Source organism: Chiloscyllium punctatum, chromosome 32 (assembly GCF_047496795.1).
Source record: "Chiloscyllium punctatum isolate Juve2018m chromosome 32, sChiPun1.3, whole genome shotgun sequence".
NCBI lineage: Eukaryota > Metazoa > Chordata > Chondrichthyes > Orectolobiformes > Hemiscylliidae > Chiloscyllium > Chiloscyllium punctatum.
Window position 1 is genome coordinate 52145636 of NC_092770.1, and position 20699 is coordinate 52166334.

The 20699-nt window shown below is 39.5% G+C and overlaps 1 protein-coding gene across 3 annotated transcripts in view; it reads right to left on the reverse strand.

The window, feature by feature from the left end:
* Nucleotides 1-15973, reverse strand: part of parvg (parvin, gamma) — a 39394-nt gene extending 23421 nt beyond the window's left edge. The window contains exons 1-7 of one of the 3 annotated variants that reach the window (XM_072552371.1): nt 15941-15973; nt 15589-15652; nt 10946-11036; nt 6605-6669; nt 4064-4166; nt 3224-3367; nt 1479-1594 (exon numbers count right to left, since the gene is read on the reverse strand). In XM_072552371.1, coding sequence (XP_072408472.1) covers nt 1479-1594; nt 3224-3367; nt 4064-4166; nt 6605-6669; nt 10946-11021 — 504 coding nt within the window. In that variant the 5' untranslated portion in view covers nt 11022-11036; nt 15589-15652; nt 15941-15973. The other 2 variants (XM_072552372.1, XM_072552373.1) reach the window with 2 other exon arrangements.
* Nucleotides 15974-20699: the final 4726 nt, after the last annotated feature.

The window sequence follows — 20699 nt, forward strand, 5'->3', positions numbered from 1 at the left end:
ATATCAGGAAGAGGAAGTGATTTGACGCCATATACTATACAAATGCACCTAGATACCAGGACTAAGATTGGGTTAGTATACATCACTCATTGTGTGGAAACATGTATTGATTTTACTCAAGACCTACCATCAGGCTGAACAGATCCTTTGCTGTACCAACATTGCAAAAGAATTATTGTTAAAATAAACTTGAAATCATGTCATAGAACATAGAACATAGAACATAGAAAAATACAGCACAGTAAAGGCCCTTTGGCTCGATGTTGCGCCGATCCAAGCCCACCTAACCTACACTAGACCACTATCCTCCATATGTCTATCCAATGCATGTTTAAATGCCCATAAAGAGGGAGGGTCCACCACTGGTACTGGCAAGGCATTCCATGAACTCACGACTCGCTGAGTAAAGAATCTACCCCTAACATCTGTCCTATACCTACCACCCCTTAATTTAAAGCTATGCCCCCTCGTAATAGCTGACTCCATATGTGGAAAAAGGTTCTCATGGTCAACCCTATCTAAACCCCTAATCATCTTTTACACCTCTATCAAGTCACCCCTAAACCTTCTTTTCTCCAATGAAAACAGCCCCAAGTGCCTCAGCCTTTCCTCATACGATCTTCCTACCATACCAGGCAACATCCTGGTAAACCTCCTCTGCACCCGTTCCAGTGCCTCCACATCCTTCCTATAGTATGGCGACCAAAACTGCACACAATACTCCAGATGAGGCCGCACCAGAGTTTTATACAACTGCAACATGACCTCAGGACTCCGGAACTCATTTCCTCTACCAATAAAAGTCAGTACACCATATGCCTTCTTCACCGCACTATTTACCTGGGTGGCAACTTTCAGAGATCTGTGTACATGGACACCAAGATCCCTCTGCTCATCCACACTACCAAGTATCCGACCATTAGCCCAGTATCCCATCTTTTTGTTACTCATACCAAAGTGAATCACCTCACACTTACCCACACTGAACTCCATTTGCCACCTTTCTGCCCAGCTCTGCAGCTTATCTATATCCCGCTGTAACTTGCCACATCCTTCCTCACTGTCAACAACTCCACTGACTTTCGTATCATCCCCAAACTTGCTCACCCTACCTTCTAGCCCCTCCTCCAGGTCATTTATAAAAATGACAAACAGCAATGGTCCCAAAACAGATCCTTGCGGAACACCGCTAGTAACTGCACTCCAAGATGAACCTTTACCAAAAACTACTACCCTCTGTATTTTTCCAGCCAGCCAATTCCTAATCCAAACCTCCAACTCACCCTCAATGCCATACCTCCATAATTTTTGCAGTAGCCTACCATGGGGAACCTTATCAAATGCCTTACTAAAATCCATATACACCACATCTACCGTTTTACCCTCGTCCACTCCTTAGTCACCTTCTCAAAGAATTCAAAGAATTCAATAAGAATATTGAATAAGTAACCATCTCCTTCTTTGGTTTCCATAGTTACCTCAAGTACGAGTGTTTCCACACACACATTTTGCGGAAGGTCAATGTCAGGTTTGAAGTGTTTCACAATGGCGACCAAGAGATGCAATGTGGAGACCAAATCCTTTTTATGGATTACTGAAAGGGAAAGGAAACAACGGCTGACAATAGACTAAACAATAGTTTTGACTTGAGTTACACAGAACAAGTGGACAGGATTTCCAAATCAGTATTCTGTGCTTCTGAAGGGCTGGGACTATGCGAGCTACAATAAATATTACCTTGATTCTTCTCACCTTTAACATGGGCCCCAATCATGACTCACTCATCAGTGTGATTTTAACTGATTGGAAATTACTGTCAGTCCCATTTTTATAATTATTTATGGAAACAACATATTGGAATGCCATGAGCAGGTCAAAGGGTTCTATTAAAGTATAATTATCGGTCCAACAGATTTATTAAATTTGTCGTGCTGCAGACAAGTACTTGTCTTCCACTTTGATATATGAAATTATAACACACTTCCTTATTTTTCGATAAATAAAGATATTAAAACACATTTTGTAATGCTATGATATGTCTGAGTCTTAAATAGACATTGCCTCATTGCTGACTAGCACCAAAATAAAATAGCTCTGGCTTAAGACTTAATTAGAATTAATAAAATTTAATTCATCTAAGCTGGACACTCTGAGTGAAGAGTTTCTCATTGTAGTTCAATCTCAACAAAGCAGAGAATGGCAACATCTTGCTGCCTGACCATCTGCACTTGAACAGTGAGAAAACTGAATGGAACACCTACACACAGCACTAAGTCACAAAGTGCTTTTTAGCAACAGTGCTTTTGAAGTTACCTCATTTGCATACCCAACTGTGTCATCAATTGCCACCATCTTGCACAAAGTAACGAGCCATGACTAATCCTGAACTTCAGTGACTTGCTTTAACACCCCATGTGCAGTTTCCAGTAGTAAGAAATACAAGTGAAAAAGGTCATACAGAGGAGGGATAAACACAGAAAAAGTTGTTGAATTACATGTGTGGGATATAATCACAAAATACTGAAATCTGCAGATGCAAAGAACTTTTAGAATCTTACAAACCACAAGACTCACCCTCCAACCCACTCCCTACATCCCTAACACTTACAGGCAGCGAAGTCAGATGCCCTTCTGACTTTTGATTAATGGTCACAAAATACATCCTCACTCTCATTTTATCCTCTAATCCTTCTGCTGATTTATTGGATGCTGTTTGAGTCACTCCCTTCATTAACTATCTTGCAACTTCTTATGCCTCCAGCCCTCATCCTTTCTTCTGCCTGGTTTTTATTCCTCATTGCAATCCCTCATCAGTCATTCACCACCCAGCAGCCATCAGACCTCTCGCCCTCAACAGTCTGACTCAATGCATGCTCCTTTCCAGCTTCATAATGTTTTTCCTGCACTGAGCCAAGAACCAGTCAATAGATTGAGGTAAAAACCAAAGAAAAACTGCAGATGCCGTAAATCAGAAGCAAAAAAAATAGAAATAGTTGCAAAAGCTGTTCTGAGGTAGGGTCAATCGACCTGAAATGTTAACTCTGCTGTCTCTCCACAGATGCTGCCAGACCTACTGAGCTTCTCCAACAATTTCTGGTTTTGAATGGATTGAGGTAAATAGTTTACCATCTGACATTCAGTGATCTACATTATAGTATATTTTATGAAACAGAGGGCATGTAAACTGTAATTAAAGCTCATCTGCATTCTGCTGAATACTTACATTCAGTACTCCAGTTTAGATTATGATCATCTGTAATTTGTAGAAATTGGTTTACAGTATCCAATATGACACGTAGTTTCTGTTTCTGTGCATTGGCAGACACAGCAATTTCCTCCACATCCAGCTTGATGTTTCCTAAATGTGCTAATGGAGAGATACAGGGAAAATAAAAACTTTCTGATTGAAACTGATCTCTCGGCTGTGTAGATACATATAGGCTGATGAGCTTTGCTCTGTCTTTCTACAACTACAAGAAGCATCTACCTTGCATTATTAAAACTGATGCTTATTCTCATACTTTCTCATTTCTAATGTTTACAGCTACAATCCTAAGCCATTAAGTTCAGGTGAATCACAACTCAATTGCTATTATCAAACAAATTTGAAGATTGGGAAGTGCTCATCAGTTCTGGGTTAATTATAGTCTACTTTGATATGGAGCCTGGGACTTTTCTTAACACTCTCTTCTTCAATTTGTCCTTAGCTATACTTCACTTATGCACATTTAAAGAGGACTGTTCCACAGAGCCCAACACCTTTAACTTTGAACCTTTGGCATCCTTGCATTGACCACAACATTATAATCAAGACTTCTCAATTGTTACCTTACTTTCATCTCAATTGTTTGCACTATCAGTTCCCAGGACTTGGTCAAGAAATGCACCCTTCCCTGTTTAAAAACACATGGATTCAGGAAGTAATCCAAAATATTGTCTAAAGTCAGTTTCCAATTTGATCACATGCATTTCCTTTACACCAGACAATGTTTGTGGCAAGGAAACAAACAAAATACCATACAGAGCAACAGAACTGAAGCACACTGGGTCTTGATAGGCTTACCTAGCAGATGGTGTAGTACTAATCCATCAAATAGGTCTTCCTCCAGTGACTGGACAACAATATGATCCTGCTTCAATGTAACATTGATCCAGTCAATGAGAAACTGAGAAGAGGCAATAAGAGCTGGTTCAGCAGTTCATAAGCAAATAAATTCCAAACTGCTTTTTAAATTAAATGGCACAATATCTAGTGGCGTAATAAAAAAGCTAATAAAAAGCTGACATTTGCATGAAGTTTTCATCTGCAAATATTATTCCCTATTGTCAAATTTTCCATTATAAATTTAGCATTTATCATAAAAAAGCTTTCTCTATGTTAATTAGCTGCTTTAAAGGGTGAGATTCCAAAGTAAACACTATGCTATCTGTCCATACAAAATACTCAAAATATTTTCACATTTCTAATTCCTCATGCCAGATAGCATCCCAGCTTTCTTGCTCTGTATTCTCCTTATAACTTGGAGCCAAAATCTGTTACACAGTAGCAATCCACAAGTTAATCTCAACCAGATGGTTGAAGAATAACAAATATGTATAAACACAAAAAGACTTCAAACCAGGGAGTCATAGCATAATTGACCATACAACCAGAGAGAAGCAATTCAGCTTTTCAGATATGCACCAGTTCTTTGCAAGAGCAACTTTCCTGATGCCTGCTTTTTTTCCCATGGAGACTTGCAATCCTTTCCTTTACAGGTAATTATCAAATGCTCTTTTGAAAGCCATGACTGAATCAATGTCAACAAAATTCTCAGGCTGTGCATTTCACTCGCCGTGTAAAATGTTGTCCCTTACTCCTTGAGTTTTAAAAAACTTAATTTCACCTGAAATCAGTGTCCTGTGGTTTTCGACCATTCTGCCAATGGGAACAGTTTCACTCCATCTACTCTGCCCAAACCCTCGAATGTCAGACTGAGAAGAGAGATGTAGAAGCTGAAGCTGAAAATTAGATTTCAGGAGAGAAGGGGACTACCAGGGGTATGGGTCAGGAGGTGAAATGGAGAGGCTTTCAGGGGAAAGGTCAAAGGAATGAACTAGAAAAGTGAGGGTTAGAGGCAGTGGAATGGGGTGATTTGAAATAGAGTGCATCGGTGCACGTGGAGGACAGGGGTTACAGAAACCAGAATGAAATAGAAACATAGAAAATAGTAGCAGGAGTAGGCCATTTAGCCCATCGATCTCACTCCACCATTCAACATGATCAGGGCTGATCCTGTTTCTCAATGCCATACCCCACCCCCCATTCTCCCCATATACTTTGACATCAATAACATGTAGAAATCTATTTATTCTTTGAATATATTCCATGACCTAGCTTTATATGATGGAGATTTATGAAATTTCACTACCCTTTGAGGGAAGAACTTTCTCCTCATCTTAGTCAAAATAGGGTGCATCGTATCCTGAGAGCCTGACCCCTCGTTCTGGACCCTCTGATCAAGTGCGACATCATCCTTGATCCAGTCTGTCTGTCCCGGTCAGAATTTTACATGTTTCAATGAGATCCCCTCTTATTCTACTGACATCCAGTCAACGCAGGCCTAGTCGATCTCTCTTCACAGTACAAACCTGCCAACCCCAGATTCAGTCTGATGAACATCCGTTTGCACTGCCTTTATGGCAAGTATAGACTTTTCTCTGAAATGAGACCAAACCTGCATGCAATGCCCCAGGTGTGGTCTCATCAAGGCTCTCTACAGCTGAAATAAGACTTCCTTGTTCCTGCAATCAAAGCTTTTCTGTGCAATGAAGACCAATATACCATTTACCTTCCTAACTGCTTGCAACACATGCATGCTCGCTTTTGGCGACAAGAATAACCAGGTTCCTTTATGCATCAACGTTTCCCAATCTATACCATTTAAATAGTACTCTGCCATTCATCTTTTCTGACTGAAGTGGACAGCTTCACACTTATCAATATTTTATAGCATCTGCCATGCATTTGTTCACTCATTCTACTTAATTAAATCACTCTGAAGCCTCTTTACATCCTCCTGAGCACTCTCACTCCCTGTTTTTGGCAAAGTGGATATTTGATTACCTTACCCAAAACACTAATGTACGTCATGAAGAACTAGGGCCCAAGTACCTCACATATCCTGCCTTCTACTCTGAAAAAGACACATTTATTCCTACTTTATTCCCTGTCTGCTAACAAATTCTCTATCTATGCTGGCATTTTATCAACTCTGTGTGCTTTGATTTTACACATTAACTTCTCATGTGGGACTTTTTCAAACAATTTAACATTTTGTTTTTAAAGTTACAAATGCCATGTAAAGTTCTTTTAAAAATGAACCTGGAGACCATTATCCTGAAGCTGGTCCTGACTTCAGTGTTCAGACATGTGATGGACCACTGAGATTTCAAAAGGGCAAGTGGGCTATTAAGTGTCACTCAATCCCAAAGTGTTCAGGATTTAGAAGTAAAATCAATAGAAATCTGACTTTTTCCCCAGACAGATAAAGGTCTACACGTTCATCTCAATCTATATTGTGAGTGGTCACAATAAAAATGGAAGGAAGGTGAAGTTTTTAACCGTCATTAATTGGTCCAATTTCGGATCCTTGAGTGAATTTGGTTGTATAAATTTTCTCCTTTCACCTGTGAAAGCAAAAAGGGATATCCAAATAAACAGTAAATCAATAAGTAACATTTCTTCTCAGCATATTCCACTGAGCCAATACAGTCAGGCAGGAATTGTTTGCAAGTGACAAACCATTGCATGCAATGGCCAATGTCAGTATCAATTATATAGGTCATTTTGGGCTTTACCAGCAGTTTTGAGCAGTACGATCAGATGTAGGATTAAGTCTGCAATTCACAAACAGCTGTTTATAGAGCTAACTAGGTTGTAGCAACCAGAAAATGGCAAATTCACTGGGTGAAACCCACAGGCGTAGGGGTACAGATTCTGCAGAAGCCCTTTTAAAATAGGAGCTTTGGCATAAATCAGTTACATAGCATCATTTGCAGAAACTAGTGCAGGAAAGAAAATTAACACTTAAAATATTAAATATAATACAGAGATATTACACAGAATCACTACTGGACAGAAGATGACAGTTCAGCTCACTGGTACCAGACACCGGCTGATGTCTGCATTGGTTCATCTGGAAGAATTATGATTTCGTGCCATTGTCCTGCCTTTTCCCCATACCCTTTCACAGTGTTGCTATTCAAATAATCATCCAAATGCCCTCTTGAATGCCTTAATTGAACCTCACTCCAAGCAGTTTTCCAAATCTGATCACTTGTTGTGTGAAAACATTTTTCTCACACGATATTTGCAAACCATTTTAAATCTTTGTGCTGTCATCCTCACTCGTCTTATAAACAGGATTGGGAATTTTTTTTTTATTCACCATGTACTTTATCCAGACCTGTCACGATTTTGAAAAGCTCCAACAGATGTCCTCTTAGCCTTCTTCTCTCCAAGGAGAACACTCCCTATGCTTTCCAATCTATCCTTATACTGAGCCCAGCTTTGACAAAGGGTCAGTTAGACCCGAAACGTCAGCTCTTTTTCTCTCCTTACAGATGCTGCCAGACCTGCTGAGATTTTCCAGCATTTTCTCTTTATCCTCCTACTGAGGGTTCTCATCCTAAGAACTATTCTCATAATCCCTTTGCAGTCTCTCAAAAACATTTGTGTCCTTCTTGTAGTGTAGCATTCAGAACCGAACATAATATTCCAGTTGAAGTCTAACTAGTATAAGTTCAGCATATCCTCCTTGTTCTTGTCTTTGGTGCCCTATTAATAAAGCTCAGGATACAATATGCTTTAATAACTGCTCTCTCTGCCTGTCATAGAGTCATAGAGATGTACAGCATGGAAAAAGACCCTTCAGTCCAACTCGTCCATGCCGACCAGATATCCCAACCCAATCTAATCCCACCTGCCAGCACCCGGCCCATATCCCTCCAAACCCTTCCTATTCATATACTCATCCAGATGCCTCTTAAATGTTGCAATTGTACCAGCCTCCAATTGTTCCTCTGGCAGCTCATTCCACAAATGTACCACCCTCTGCATGAAAAGGTTGCCCCTTAGGTCTCTTTTATATCTTTCCCCTCTCACCATAAACCTATGCCCTCTAGTTCTGGACTCCCCGACCCCAGGGAAAAGACTTTGTCTATTTGTCCTATCCATGCCCCTCATAATTTTGTAAACCTCTATAAGGTCACCCCTCAGCCTCCGATGCTCCAAGGAAAACAGTCCCAGCCTGTTCAGCCTCTCCCTGTAGCTCAAATCCTCCAACCCTGACAACATCCTTGTAAATCTTTTCTGAACCCTTTCAAGTTTCACAACATCCTTCCGATAGGAAGGACTCCAGAATTGCATGCAATATTCCAACAGTGGCCTAACCAATGTCCTGTACAGCCGCAACATGACCTCCCAACTCCTATACTCAATTCTCTGAGCAATAAAGGAAAGCATACCAAATGCCTTCTTCACTATCCTATCTACCTGCTACTCCACTTTCAAGGAGCTATGAACCTGCACTCCAAGGTCTCTTTGTTCAGCAACACTCCCTCGGACCTTACCATTAAGTGTATAAGTCCTGCTAAGATTTGCTTTCCCAAAGTGCAGCACCTCGCATTTATCTGAATTAAACTCCATCTGCCACTTCTCAGTCCATTGGCCCATCTGGTCCAGATCCTGTTGTAATCTGAGGTAACCCTCTTCGCTGTCCTCTACACCTCCAATTTTGCTGTCATCTGCAAACTTATTAAAAGTATCTCTTATGCTCACATCCAAATCATTTATGTAAATGACAAAAAGCAGAGGACCCAGCACCAATCCTTGCGGCATTCCACTGGTCACAGGCCTCCAGTCTGAAAAACAACCCTCCATTACCACACTCTGTCTTCTACCTTTGAGCCAGTTCTGTATCCAAATGGTTAGTTATCCCTGTATTCCATAAGATCTAACCTTGCTAATCAGTCTCCCATGGGGAACCTTGTCGAACGCCTTATTGAAGTCCATATAGATCACATCTACTGCTCTGCCCTCATCAATCTTATTTGTTACTTCTTCAAAAAACTCAATCAAGTTTGTGAGACATGATTTCCCACGCACAAAGCCACGTTGACTATCCCTAATCAGTCCTTGCCTTTCCAAATACATGTACATCCTGTCCCTCAGGATTCCCTCCAACAACTTGCCCACCACTGAGGTCAGGCTCACCAGCTTATAGTTCCCTGGTTTATCTTTACCGACCTTCTTAAACAGTGGCACCACATTTGCCAACCTCCAGTCTTCCGGCACCTCACCTGTGACTATCGATGATACAAATATCTCAGCAAGAGGCCCAGCAATCACTTCTCTAGCTCCCACAGAATTCTCGGGTACACCTGATCAGGTCCTGGGGATTTATCCACCTTTAACCATTTCAAGACATCCAGCACTTCCTCCTCTGTAATCTGGACATTTTGCAAGATGTCACCATCTATTTCCCTACAGTCTAGATCTTCCATATCCTTTTCCACAGTAAATACTGATGCAAAATATTCATTTAGTCACTCCCACATTTTCCGTGGCTCCACACAAAGGCCGCCTTGCTGATCTTTGTGGGGCCCTATTCTCTCCCTAGTTACCCTTTTGTCCTTAATATATTTGTAAAAACCCTTTGGATTCTCCTTAATTCTATTTGCCAAAGCTATCTCATGTCCCCTTTATGCCCTCCTGATTTCCGTCTTAAGTATACTCCTACTTCGTTTATACTCTTCTAAGGATTCACGTGACTTATCCTGTCTATACCTGACAAAAGCTTCCTTCCCTTTCTTAACCAAACTTTCAATTTCTTTAGTAATCCAGCATTCCCTATACCCGCCAGCCTTCCCTTGCACCCTGACAGGAATATACTTTCTCTGGATTCTTGTTCTCTCATTTCTGAATTATCTTATTTCCAATTACTCAGCCAATATTATATCTACTTTGCTACTGTCCATCTTGTTCCATGAGGTGTATAACATTTTTCACAAGTATGTGTTACTGTATCCTTTTTCAAAATTCTAAAACACCACACCAACAGCATTTCCCTCATCAGCCTTGCTGTTACCCCTTCAAAAAACTCCAACAGGTTAGCCAAACACAATTTCTCCTTTCCCTAGTCTGAGTCTTCCTAAAAAAACAATTCTTTTTCCATGTGACCACTAATTCTGTCCCAATAATTGTTTCCAGAAGTTTCATACTGAGGTTAAACGGACTGGTCTGTAATTGTTAGCCTTATCCTTACAACCTTTCCTGAACTAGGGCATAGTGTCTTTTATTATGCAGTCCTTGACACCTCCTCTGTGTCTAGGGAAGTGTGAATGACAATGGTCAGTGTCCCTATAATAGTCATTCTCTTTTACTTCAATGGATGCATCTCAACTGGTCCCTCGGCTTTGTCAACTTTAAGTATAAATAACTTATCCAACAATTTCTCCTTATCAATTTCAGTCACAGCTTCCATCTCTCTCAACATTGCCTGGGCAGCATTACTTTCTTGTTAAAGACAGATGCCAAGCATACATTTAATATCTCATCCATGCCTCCTGCTTCAATGTATAAATCCCCTTTTTGATTCTTAAATCACTAATCTTCCCTTTACCACCCTTTAACTATTGATGTGTCTATAGAAAACTTTAGTATTTCCTTTACGTTAGTTGCCAGTTTTTTCTCATAATCCATCTTTGCTTTTCTATTATGCTTTTTAACACCCCCTCTGAATAGTTTTGGGACATCAACCTATTCTACCTGAATTGTCTTTCCTGCTACATGATCAGGATATAACACTGGAACATTTTGTCTCTCAACAGAAAAACATATTGTGTAGAGATGCCAAGAGAAAATTTAAAAGAAACATTTTTTAAAAGCAACATGAGCACAAACCTGGAGCAATGTCAATTTCTGTTGATGGTTTAAATTCTTCATACTCAGTGACAAGATTAGGAATAGATGAATCCATTTCACTTTGCTTCTCCTGGAGATACAAATATGTACATATCTCTGCAAAACATGTCTCTATAAAATATTATCTGCAAGATTTAAATGAATAGAGCTCCATTCATCAGACTTTATCGAGTACCTGCTTTACTCAGATAGCCACAAATGTACAGCCTCGTTCAAGACAGATAACAACATCAAGTATCACAAATCCTACAGCCTATTGTACTCAGTTGACATTTGTGAGACTTTTCACAACAGTATCACACAAATAATTTGGGAACATTTTTTCTACTGACTTTCGCGTCAACCCCTTTCTTAGTTGATGATTTTTCAAAACCAAAAGTGCTAAGAATACTCCATGGGGTGGATCTCACAAAAAGAACGGATTACCATCCTCACCTGCTTCCCAAAAGTCTACTGGCACCTTACGGACCAGAAACGCAGCCACTCTGCAGGGATAATATCCTGAGAATAGCTTTAAGAAGCTCAGAAAGGGATCTGAATCCCTCAAAGACGGGAAGTCTCAAGTTAAGTCAATCTGATTGGCCAATAGATCCAAAGTTCCACTAGCATCAGAAGAAAGTAGTGGTCACTGCTGGGATTGGAGGCAATCCTGAAGAAGAACAAAATGAATTGCAGACTTGCTTGGGGATTTGGCCAGACCCAACTAGGAGACTCAGGGTGTGTGGAGGGAGACAAGTGGTGTATCACTTTGGGGAGTTGGCAGTAGGGCGCAGGGAATCATAAAGATGATACCTCCACCTCCCCTCTCCCCATTACATGCCCATGGTTAGCCTGTGCAGTGAAAGGAGCTGGGTTAATTATCTTCCCCACAGAGCTAACAATTGTGGTAGAGTCACAATGGGGCCCTTAAGAGGGAGTCAATTATCCACTTAAAAGCCTCAATAGGCCTAATGGTGGATGGGCTGCCTGACACCTTAGTCACCACCAGTAAGGGAGAGAACAGGCTGGAGGAGCAGGTTAGCCACCCATTTACTTTCTGGACCATCCCACCTCCAAATTCACGTTTTGGGTGGTGTGGTGGGTTATGTCAATTTCACCCCAGAGATCTGTTCTCATTCTACATTCCCTTCATCTGCAGAACAAGAAAATAGGATCTGCTATCATCACTTAAAGAGGGAAATATTGTAGTACAATGAAAAAAAGTACATGCACTCAATATGACTATGCTTGATGATGTCCACTAAGGAATTAATGGTGCAATGTAAATTGCCACAAATTTGCTTTATCATTACTACTATTGATATATTGTAGAGATAGCTAATCTACTTCCATCTCCATTAGTGTTCACCTTCATCCATCTTTGTACATCTGCTGGCAGAACATTTATCCATGCAATGTCATTTTCAGACTCAGTTATTCTCATGATACCCTAGCCACCTTCCAATCTGCTTGGACATTCAGTTCATCCATATCTTTGATGCCTATACCCTGCCATGCATAAAATTCTGCTCATACACCACACATTCTTACTGATCTTTTATTCTATTTCCTGGCCCTCCAATTTTAAAATCCTCCCTAAAGAAAACATACTGGTACTCGTTGGGTGTCTCACTACTCCTTCATTCCAACATCGACAGCTGTGCCTTCAGCAATGTCAGCTCAACAGGCCAGATATCAGATAATGATGAGTCAGAATAAAAAACAGAAGATGAAGGGCTCAGTGTCATGGTGCAATGATAACAATCTCTCTCTCAAAATCAGTAAGACAAAATAACTGATCATTGACTTCAGGAAAAAAGGAGGAGAATACACCCCTATCTACATCAACGGAGTGAAGATGGAGGGGGTTGAGAGCATCAAGTTCCTTGGAGTGATGATAACCAACAATCTGTCCTGGAACTCCCACGGAGATATGATGGTCAAGAAGGCACAGCAATGTCTCTTCTTCCTCAGGCAACTTAGGAAATTCAGCATGTCCATAAGGGCCGTCACCATCTTTTACAGATGCACCACAGAATGCATTTTATCTGGGTGCATAATGGGTTGGTATGGCAACTGCTCTGCCCAGGACCATAAGAAACTACAGAAAGTTGTGTACACAGCCCAAATCATCACAAAAGCCAATCGTTCCATCTATGGAGTCCATTTACACTTCTCGCTGTCACGAACAGACTGCCAACATCAGCAAAGACCCCTCCTATCCCAGTAGTACTGTCTTCCAACCTCTTCTGTCAAGCAGACGATATAGAAGCTTGAACACACACACCAACATGTTCTAGAACAGCTTCTTCCCTTCTATTATTAGACGGCTAAACAGACCTCTCTATTTTCAAATTACGTTGATTTTGCTTTGTGCACCTCCTGTACAGCCGTAACCTTGAATGCCTCATTCTGTTTACACACCCTATGATCTGTATGTCCTTATTTGCCTTGATCTGCCTGTATTGCTCACAAAATATAAGTTTTCACTGTACTTAGGTATGTGTGACAATAATAAATCAAATCAGATACTTCCTCCTTAAATTCATAACCTCTGCACCTCCTTCTCTCTCCTTACAGCCCTCATTAAACCCAGCTCTGATTAAGCTTTAGTGTTGTCTTCCATCATGACCTTTCATTTAACATCCAAATATGCCTTTGTGAAGTGCCTCAGGAGATTTTTTCAAATTAATGGTACCATGTAAATTGAAATTTTCATTGATGTAAGTGCCACATTTTAGAACCTAAACATGCTGTCTCAGTAAGTACAGACATGTTGACTTGGACATTGAAGTTCCAAATGGTTACAAGTCTCAGTTATGAGACTAAAAGACGAAAACAGGATAAATGAGGAACATTGCTACAGATAAGAGAAGAATCAAATGGGGAGTTATTGTCCATGCACCTCACAGGAGTCAATTTTTAAATCCAATTTTAATGGCACGTGATGGATAACAAAAAAATCAGGATGAGGTGAGAGACTTCAATGATTGAAAGAAAACGCATTGAAAAATTTTTAATTGCTACATTTTACAAGTCATTTTGCTGATATGGAAGAACAATGGATGGCCTGAGGTAGTAATACTATGAAAAGAAAATCAACAATTTCCAAGAATACAAGAGCAGAGCACATTCAGGGCAGTTGCAAAACATACAAATGGAAGTTGTAGCAATTGGAATAAGGTCAGTCAGGTAGATCTCATTGAATATAAGTTCCCCAATTGAGGCTGTTAACCTAATCCAATCAAGGAGTCCTGGCTGAAAGATATAAACAGGAGTGTCATACAGTCTGTTCACTCTAGGAGCCAGCTCTGAGCTAGCTGGGTCAGTGTCACATACAATGCACATGTAAATAAAGGGAGACTTGGTGATGGAATACTGGCCTTCATAGTGTTTTTTCAGCAGTGGGAATGGCTTTTGTTCAGGTTTCACTGATTTTACCAACTGCACAATCCTTCAAACCTCTTTCTCTGAATGGATCACTACAAGCAAGCATCTGACGTCGGCAAGTAATAATGAAGGCCAGTGGAATTTCGGTCTTTATTTCAAGGGGATTGGAAAGCCTAGTCAGACCACAGATGGAATACTGTGAACAGTTTTGAGCCCCTTATCTACGGAAAGGTACACTAGCATTGGAGGCAGTCCGGTGAATATACAGAAGAACTGGCAAATGAGTGGAGGTTGTGTAGATTAGGCTTGTACTCATTGAAATAGAGAAGAATGAGAGGCAACCTTACTCAAACATACAAGGTTCTTACAGGATTTGACTGTGCGAATGCAGAAAGATAGATTCCCCTTGTGAGAGTGTCTAGGATCAGAGGTCTAAACATTAGAATAATGGTCCTCCATTTAAGACAGAGATGAAAAGTCTTTTCTCTCAGAGGGTAGTGAATGTATAGAATTCTTTGCTATAGAATGCTGTGTTAAGTATATTCAAAGGTGAGAGAGACAGATTTTTAATTAGTAAGGGGTTCAAGCTAATGGGAAAAAAACCAGTAAATTGGAGTTGAGGTTTATCAGATCAGACATGATCGGATTGAATAGTACAGCAGACTCGATGGACTGAATGGCTAACTTCTGCTCCGAAGTTGTCTAGGGTTGGATTTTTGGGCCTCTTCTCACTGAACACATATGAAGTAATGTTAACCATTCTCCTTTCCACTAAACTAAGAAAATAAAAATATTAGAAAAAATTAAAGTAAAATGTACTTTTTTTTTGGAATATAGTATTACATACAGAAAAAATATGAAGTTTTAGTTCTAATTCTGACTCCACTTTCCTTCCTTTCTGAATTTCAGCCAGAATCAACATGCATTGATGTAGTTATTGCTTTAAAAAATAAATGTGCCTTAATCACAATATATAATAAATTCTCAATGACATACAAACACAGACTGGGAAATTAATTTCAGTACACTTGCATGGTTGACATTGCAGATTCTGCAATACTCCTCTACAATCTGCAGAAGAGGGTACTTAACATAAAGGCATTCTAAAATAATGTTTGCACGTGAAAGAAAATGCATAGAGAAAGATGAGAAAGAAAGGACAATTCGCAACTTGTGACTTTAAAATAGCATGTTTTGCATGATTTTATAGTATAATGTTGCCAAATGCATGTACACAGATCTCTAAAACTTACCTTTGTTAGTCCACAATTTTAAGTTGTGAATTATTCTTTATCCCCCAAAAAGATCACCGGTTTCCTGGAATTCAGCCAAGTGGGAAATTATCAGGCATCTCCTTCACTTCATATTTTCAACTGCTATTACAGAAAACTAAACAGTTTGTTTATCAGCAGTGGCCACATGTACGTGCTGGAGATTGAACTCCGTGGCAAGGAGATAACTAACTTTACTATTGTTAGATTCTTACACAGAAATCTGAGAAGTGAATTTATGTAGGCTCAACTCAATCCCTACAAAATACAAAAAAAAATCAAATATATTAGCAAAGCAGTTAATTTTCTGACTTTATGGTGACTTCCTCCTCACCCTTTGTGGTTTTAACTGGAGATCATATGAATATCTGCAACGCTGAGTAACGGAAATGATTTCTTGGTAGATGTGATACGGGCCACCCCCTCAATTAACCGTTGCAACAGACAGAAAACTGAAACAAGCCACTCTAAGATGATAGAAGGGGAGTCAAAGTAGCATTGCAAGACTGACCTAAATATTGGGATAACCTAAACTAGCTGAATGGTTTTTTTGACTTAATGTTTGAATTTCATTCACTCATACTATGGAGGAACCATTGATGTTGAGATGCATTCAAAAGTACATATTCTCATACAATTTACAGTGAATTAAGTTCTAATACGATGAATTTCACCAGAATTTATTTCTTAACTTGTATGTACCTAATCACTTAAAACAATTAACACTGAATACACACTGCAATTTCTCTAAAACACTTAACAATCACTCAAAGTAGTTTGACTGGATATGGTGACCCCATACTTTTTTAGATGGTGGTAATAGTCCTGACCTTTCCATACACTAAATTGATCAATGGTATTTAGTTCTTTTTGGGGACATGTGGAAAAGCTTACACCAAAGTGGCAGATTAACAAGATGCTAGGGAGGACAAGTTTCACTTTTCACATTTGATGCCAACATCAAACATTCCAACTCAATAACAAGATGAACTAAACTTCATAACAAAACTCCTTCTATAATGCTGCAACAAACAGACACAAACTGAACTGTATGGTGCAATACTTCTATTACCCACACCAACAGGCCTGTAAGAAAGGTACTATAGTAATTATTGGTGCCTTTAATGTTTATGCAGGATGGATAATGCAAATACGAAAATATAGCCTAGACGATGAGTTCATAGCAGGTAGTTGGGACAGTTTCTTAGAACAATATATTGTGGAAACAACTAGAGAACAAGCTGTTTTAGATCCTGCCATATTTAATGAGAAAGGATTAGTTTATAATCCCATCACAAAAGATTTTCCATAAAATTGGTCACATGATAAAATATCACATCCAGTATGAGGTGATAAATTTAGGTCTTAGCTTAAATAAAAATGATTACAAGGATGTGAAAATGGAAATTGAAGTGGATTATGAAGATAGCTTAAAATGCTATATAAATAATAAGACATTAAGGACCTTTTTCATAACTCTCAAATAATCATTTCATTCTAAAAGAAAAACTATGAGAAGAATGAACATGGTTAATTTTAAAAAAGTTAAATGTGTTACGAAATTGGAAGAAATGGAAAACATATTGTGACATCTAGTGAGTGGCTAAAAATTGGTAACATTTTAGAGGCCAGCAAAGATTACTGGGAAAAAAAAGGAAAGTAGCTGAAAGAAGTAGATAGCGGGAACTACTGAGAGCTTATAAAAAGGAAATGAGTGGTAAACATTGGTCCTTTAGAGAACAAGACTGGGGAATTGATAATGCAAAACGAGGAAATGAGAAAATGAAAAGTCTATTGAAAGACCTCAGAATCAGAGGGCATACATCTTCAAGGAGGAACCATGTCAAGTGAGATTTACTCCATGAATAATTGAGATCCTTCAAGGGCCTAAATATGTGGAAAACAAGTACAAACAGTGACTTCCCTCACTCTGATATGCACAGATCAACTAGAAGTGACAGAAATGTTAAAATAGAGCTGCACCATCATGATGTTTCAGTCTGTACATTCTTCCTCTTCATATAGTTGTGAAAAGCCTGACCTTACAGGCAGTTCTATAAACAGTCTCCAGTGGTTTCGTCACATTTCCTCTCTGTTCACTGAATCGAGTTACATGACAATTTCATTTCACAGCAAAGTTTCTTGTGGTTCTGACATTTTATTCATTTCTTTCAGACTTCCCAATGGCACAATAGAGTTCATGGTGCTTCTTCAAACCATGTTCAACCTCCTTATCCCCACTCAAGGATTTTCCGATTTTTATACAGTGCAGCAAGTATCAGCCTGGAAATGTACCATTACAGAAGTAAATATGAAACAGTCACAGTGGCACTTGTTGAAATGTTTAGTACAAATTCCAAACTGCATAATTGGTGCTTTTACAATCTTATGTGGCAAAATCTCCAATATGCTCACCCCTTTGAAATCAATAATTTCCATGAGATTTTGTGATCCAGTTTAAAGATAAATTAAAATTCTAATTTCAGCTATCAATCTCAACATAATTAATTTTTAATTTGCAGAAAGATTATTGAAGTTATTTGGATATTTTCCTATATATAAAGGCAATACCCTCCAATGGCTGGAATCATTTTTAAAAATTGTCTTTATCAGAAGGCAATCATCACAGCTCCAGGACATCATTGCAAGAGAAACTTGTCAAATATCTTTGATTACTTTATTAAAATATTATTAGAAATAACCGTCTTTTTCATTTAGTTCAGAATGGGGCTGTTCAGTGGTCCACTCCATTTATACAGGTAAAAAGCTATCTTGAACAGGTACTTCAGCCACTTTCAAAGACAACACTATTAGTTCAGGTGTAAGCAACAGCTTGGGGGTGACCACTGAACAGAAGTTGAAACTAAACACCTATTGAAATATCATAGGTGCAACAGCAGGACAGAATCTAGTCATTCTATAACAATGGTCCCTCAAAACCATCCTTGGATCTTGAGTCAGGACTGTTAAATAAAGCACTGTAGCTGAAGGATGCACTCTCGTTAAGCTCAGTAAAGCTGTCCCCCCATCAAGAATACATGTACTCGTTGCTGACACTTCCATTTCACATGCATTCAGAGTACAGTATACAATATTTCCCAACTGCACTAGTTAATTAATGAAATTAATTAATTAATTAATGAAAACCACCTTTCACTGTCACTTCTATCACTGAGAAGGCAAGAGATGTAATGTTGTAGCAATCCACACCTCAAATTGTTCTTGAGCCATAAACCATTCTGGCTGAACAGATCCTTCATTGTGCTGTCAGAATTCTGCAATTCCACAGAACCATTGCAAAAGGGACCCAGACAGTTCAGTTAGAACCCTTGCTGACCTTTCATTGTCTTTGCTTTTATTCTTTAATCAATTTTGGTTTGGAGCTGTTAAAGGGGAATTGCCACTTGTGGACTTCATGAAACAGCTTGCGATAAGTGGAAAAGAACAGACTATTTGTGAGGCTAGGCTTGGAGGTTTGTTGCAGGCTGAATCTTGATTCAAAGACACAGATTCCTACAGATAACAGCCAACCATGGGGTTCTGGTATGCGATCAGTAACTTATTGATTTTTTTAGGTGGCTTGAATCACCCTCAGATCCCTGGTTCTGACACTGGACTTATTTAGGAATGTGAAGAAGGCAGTAAATAGGTGTTTCAGGGCAAAAAAAATCTGTGTTTATTAAATGCAAAAAGGAAGCGTAATATAATAAATAAAGGCAGACGTAACAAACAATGAAATTGACACAATCAGCCATACAGAGGATAGTAATTAAATACACTATCAAATTAAATACAGGTTGAGCACTATTAGTAGCTAAACAGCAGCTTTAATCACAGAGATTCCAATCAGGTTTCCTACCCTTGGGTTTCCTGCACTGCTACTATCCACCTTCCCATCCCTGCTAACAATGTTGAAAACCTTGGGGTCTCAGCAATTTAAGCTCACCACTGGGGAGAGACATGATTTTGAAGTACAGCTGGCTGCCCCAGCATGGTTCCTTGATGAAGATTTCACATGGTGTAGGCCTTCAGTCTGGGTGGAGTCTGCTGATGCTGTAGGACACATAATGAATTTAGTGGGTGAGTACTTAGTTTTCCTTACTTTCTGGTGGTTTTGCAGTTTGATTGTCATCTCAGGATGTGCCTGAGGCCTTGTGGTGTCAGTCGGTTCTTAGGCCTGCTGGTTGTCTGGTAAGAAACAGGCCTGTGCCAGTAGGTTTCAGAATTCCTGTCCATCCCTCTTCTGGAGATAGCTATGCAGAGAGTGCTCAGGGAGGTAGCTCTCCGGGATCCCTCTTCTGGGGATAGGTGTGGGGATTGCTCCTTGGTTGAAGTTGGGTCCTACAATTATATTAATTGCAGATCACTTATCTTCACGCCAAACCGTGCTTGCCATCGTGTTAGTGCTGCTCTCTTTGAAGCTAATTGGCTTGCCGATAACTAAGAGTATGTGTGAATGTATTTTGATCGAAGTTGAATATCCAGTGTCTCTGTGAATGAATATTGATTGAAGTTGAATGGAATCTGTACAGGTTCCATTCAGTCTGTGTTGGGAAGCCTGAGGTGTAAAAGTTAGTTTCAGGTCTGGTTAATTGTTCTCATGGAGTGGATTGGACTTCCAGGCTGAACAACAGTGCTGGACGGAAATCATTCTGGCTCTGTAGATATTTGTTGCAGCCTAAACTCTAGATTTTGTTCAGTATTTTAGATGTTAGAAAAGTCCAGGGTTTTGTCCAGCATTTCAGATGATGGGGATTTTTGCTCAATCCTGTAGAAACAATGAAGAACACTGTGTTTAATTAGATAGAACTTTTCTATTATCAAGGTCAGCACCTGGAAATTGGCTCCTGCGAGTCTGGAAGAGACCTTACAGTCAAGCAGATGGCAAATGTTGAATGGCAGTTGGGATGTCTGGAAAAGACAGTTAGTCTATCAGGGCAGGACCAGAGTTGAAGCTGTTCATTTTGGATCATGTTTTCAGGGAGATGAGTTTGGCTGCTGATGACACAGCAAGATGATGTTGAACTGCCTAACTACCATTGACAGCTTTTAGAAGCCGAGAGAGTAAAAAGCTGAGTTTGAAGTATTACAAT